General features: G+C 56.4%; 1 protein-coding gene across 1 annotated transcript in view; it reads left to right on the top strand.

The window, feature by feature from the left end:
- Window positions 1-4,351, top strand: part of PLEKHM1 (pleckstrin homology and RUN domain containing M1) — a 50,969-nt gene that overhangs the window by 34,053 nt on the left and 12,565 nt on the right. Inside the window, 3 exon segments of the mRNA XM_015416560.1 lie at window positions 1,525-1,607; window positions 2,060-2,123; window positions 2,509-2,666. Of these exon segments, the coding sequence (XP_015272046.1) occupies window positions 1,525-1,607; window positions 2,060-2,123; window positions 2,509-2,666 (305 nt within the window).

The following is a 4,351-nucleotide window of genomic DNA, read 5'->3' as shown; positions in this document are numbered from 1 at the left end:
TGCCGCCTGCACTGAGCCGTCCCACAGGATGTGCCTGGAGCCCTCCGGACAATGGCTCCAAGGAGCCTTTTCCACCTGGGCTGCAGCAGCAGCAGCAGGTGCTTCCTGCGTGGCTGTCTCTCCCGGGTGGCAGCCCTTGCTGGGGAGGAGACAAGAGCAGCTGGCAGTGTCGGGATGGTGCACGCAGACAGCATTGTGACTTGAAGGCCGCCTCAACACCAAGGCTCCCTCTAAGCTGTTGGAGTCTGGTGAGCAAAAAATTCTACTTTGTGAGCTGTTGGCATGAAAGTTGTGAGCGAGTGACTTGACTACGGCATAAATTGGTTGGCTCTGGAGCCATCCCTCCTGAGCGAAGATGAAAATGTGTGAGCCGGAGGCTAAAAAACTCTGAGCTAGCTCACACTAACTCAGCTTAGAGGGAACACTGGTCTTGGGGACTCAAAGCACTGGCCTGTTTCGAGCCGAGAGAGAGAGAGAAGCCCCCCAAGGCGCACAGGCCCAATCCACTTGTGCGACCTTGAGCCAGTGTTCCCTCTAAGCTGAGTTAGTGTGAGCTGGCTCACAGGTTTTTAGCCTCCGCCTCACACATTTTTGCCTCAGCTCAGGAAGGACGGGGCTCCAGAGCAAGCTGATTTATGCAGCAGCCCAATGGCTCGCTCACAACTTTAATGCCAGGAGCTCACAAAGGGGAGTTTTTGCTCGCAAGACTCCACAGCTTAGAGGGAGCCTTGCCTTGAGCATATCTCAGCCCCTCCCTGTTGTAGGGGGTGCGAGTGTGAAGTGCAGAGGGGCAGCTTAAAATGCATTTGTGCAGGTGTGACGGTAGTGACACGTGTGTGCGTCAGCCGGTGGAATGGCTCTGTGGGGAGGCTGGTTATGGCCTCCTCTCCAGAGATTTGCTGGAGGTACGTCTGCAGTCACACGCCAGCCAGCATTTCCCCCCTGCAGTGCATGATGCATTGGATTCCAAAACCCAGATCCAGGAATACGAAGCACTAGAAACTCCAGTCCAGACTGGACCCGCACAGCTCGGAAAGGAGGTTTAAGAATGAAAGAATTAAGAATGAGCCTGCTTGAAGTGGGGGGGGGAGAGAAGCCCGGCCCCTCCCCCCCCAGTCCCTTGAGAGCCTCTCCGGCCCTGACCTGCCTTCCCCCCCCCCTTACAGGTGCAGTGAGTGCAAGACGGTCTTCCACAGCAGCTGCCACCTGAGTGCCAGTTTCTGCCCCCGCTGTGTCCGCCGGCAGAAATACCAGCAGGAGTTGCGGGCCTCCCCCTGGCAGTGAGCTCCCGGACTGACCTGGGGGATGTGAGAGGCAGAGACTCCCGAGGCCCCCTGCCCGGCTCAGGCGTCGAGTCTCACCCACCGCTGGTCGTGTGCCCACCTCCCACCCCCGGTGGGCTTTGGCATCACCAGCGGTAGAGAAGAAGGCGCTCTGCGGGCAGACGGGGTGGGGAAGGAGACTTCTTGGTGCTGACCTGCTGCTGCTGCTTCGGGGCCCTGCTCTCCTCTCCTGCCTTTCCAGCTGGCCACAAGGCTGTTCCGCGTGCAGCAAGATGCGGATCTGGAGGGGACGTACGAAGCCAGGCTTCCCCAGGAGACCACCGCGTAGTGCGAGTGGGGATTCAAATCCCAGAGAGAGAGAGAGAGAGAGAGATTGCTTGTTTCAACACACTTTGTAGCACTGTTCCCGTGCCTTCTGCACTTTACAGACTCCCCACGAAAATGCCCGTGTGCCAAAAGGCTGCTGCATCCTTCGGAGACACATTCCATCCTTCCACCTCCTCCACGCAAAGTGACCTTTTTCTAAATTTAAAAAAAAGAAAGAAAAAACAGCCTTCCGCTTCATGGGTTTTTTTAAAGATATGCTAGCTCAGTGCATTCCAGAGATGAATTTTTATTTTCCTTTTACTCTTCTATGCAGCTAATTAAAGTTTATTTAACAAGGAACTAACCCACCCACTGGTCTCCTGTGTCTTTGTAAGGGGGATTTGGATCCCTTGAGGGCTGCCTTGTGTCCTGGTTCTCATGCCTCTGCTCCTTCTGTCCTCTCTTTGAAGGCTGGATCACCGGCATTACCTCCTGGAGACTCTCCATAAATACAGTGTGGCTGACCTGAGTCAGGTAGGAGCTCTGGAAGGAGGTGGGGGCCTCCCCCCGGGGCTGCCCAGCTAGGAGTGGGCCGGACTGAGCCCCCCGGAGAGAACGCCTCGGAGCCCACCTTCCCCCAAGCAGGGTTGGCCCCAAGCCTAGCCATCCCCAGGCGGGTCCCTCCACGCCCTCCCTGACAGAAGGGGGCTTTCAGCAGAGACCAGAAGCAAACCAGACTGGAAAGCAGCCCGCACCCACTCAGAGCAGCTCTTCCGGCGTTCCTTTCCCCTTTCCCAGGAGTTTTGGAAACAGGTTCCGGGGCACCCTTCGGCCCCCGTGGTCTCCCTCGCTCCCTGCCGCGGCCTGTCTCCTTCTCCTTGCCCCTCACGGGCGGCTAACGGCATGTCTCCATTCCTAGATCGCAGACGGCGTGTTTGAGACGTTCCTTCAGTCCCTGATTCAGTTCGCTTCCCACCACGTCTACAACTGTGACCTTTGCACCCAGAGGGGCTTCATCTGCCAAATCTGCAACAGCAACGACATCATCTTCCCCTTTGAGTTCGACACAACGGCCAGGTTGGCATCCTGCGACCACTCCTCCCCTCTCCCTTCGCACGAGCGTTTCCAAGTTACGGGTTTTTGTAAAAAAATGCAGGATGTGAGGGAAAGGAAGGGGCGAGGAGAGAGCCATGTCTCCCTGACGTCTTTCTCATGCCTTGGACTTCAGCATGCCACGGGCAAAATCTAGGGCGGTGATGGCGAACCTTTTAGAGACTGGGTGCCCAAACTGCGACCCAAAACCCACTTATTCATCGCAATGTGCCAACAGGGCAATTTAACCTGAATACTGAGGTTTTACTTTAGAAAAAACAACTCATACATTAAGATGATCCAAACAGTAAGGAAAGCAATCCCAAATGCTTTCATTTACTTAAATTATTTGGCAGAGAATTCGACACTTTAATGATGGTCTGGGCCTAGCTGGGGCGATGGCACGCGTGCCCACTGAGAGGGCTCTGAGTGCCACCTCTGGCACCCGTGCCATAGGTTCGCCACTGATGTAGGGTTATGTGGCAAAGCTTCTCTTAGGAGTGCATCCTTGGCTGGTGCCTCGGGCCACGTGATCCCACGATGCTCCTTCCAGCTCTGTAATGGCCGGAGGGCAGCTTTTCTAGCCCTCGATGATGGGAGGACTGAGTGGTGCGGGGAGGGAGCCGTGCCTTCCACCGGGAAGGGAGGGATGCTGAGAAGCAGGGTCCTCCTCCTCCAAGGGGACAAAGCATCATGGCTAGCCCCTGCCGACTCCAGCGTCTCCCACGACAGAGCTTGCCAGTCGCACAGAGAAATGTGAACATAAGAACATCAGAGACGCCCATGTTGGGTCAGGCCAAAGGCCCACCCAGCCCAACACTCTGTGTCACACAGTGGCCAGAAATACCAGGTGCCATCAGGAGGTCCAGCAGTGGGGCCAGGACACTAGGAGCCCTCCCACTGTTGACCCCCCCCCAAGCACCAAGAAGACAGAGCATCACTTGCCCCAGAGCCCCTATCTATACCTTGTGGCTAAGAGCCACTGATGGCTGGGAGAGCGGCTGATAGATGGCTTTAGGTTTCCTGGAAATATTTCTTTCTGGCATTTCCTATGCAAACGTCTCCAAGGCATCTGACGGGCGTGGCTCATTGAAGCCTGCTGCTGCTCCTGCTCCTGCTCCTGCTGCTGCTGCAGGAAGAGGGCCCGCTTGCCGGGATGACGCCGCTTCCTGCCGCCTGCACTGAGCCGGCCCACAGGATGTGCCTGGAGCCCTCCGGACAATGGCTCCAAGGAGCCTTTCCCACCTGGGCTGCAGCAGCAGCAGCAGGTGCTTCCTGCGTGGCTGTCTCTCCCGGGTGGCAGCCCAGGGCCATTTCCTCTTGCAGACCCCCGTGAGTCTTGGGCAATGTTCCCTCTACGCTGTCGAGTCTTGTGAGCAAAAATTCCACTTTCTGAGCTACTGGCATTAAAGCTGTGAGCGAGCAGTTTGGCTCCTGCATACATTAGTTTCCTCTGGAGCCCTCCTTCCTGAGCTGAGAGAAAAATGTGTGAGCCGGAGGCTAAAAAACTGTGAACTAGCTCACACTAACTCAGCTTAGAGGGAACACTGGTCTTGGGGACTTAAAGCACTGGCCTGTTTTGAGCCGAGAGAGAGAGAGAGAGAAGCCCCTCAAGGCGCACAGGCCCAATCCACGTGTGCGACCTTGAGCCAGTGTTCCCTCTAAGCTGA

The sequence above is a fragment of the Gekko japonicus genome, unplaced genomic scaffold, assembly GCF_001447785.1.
Source record: "Gekko japonicus isolate JY-2015 unplaced genomic scaffold, Gekko_japonicus_V1.1 scaffold3267, whole genome shotgun sequence".
Classification (NCBI taxonomy): domain Eukaryota; kingdom Metazoa; phylum Chordata; class Lepidosauria; order Squamata; family Gekkonidae; genus Gekko; species Gekko japonicus.
Note: the sequence above shows the minus strand (reverse complement) of the source record. Positions and strands in the feature narration are given on the sequence as shown.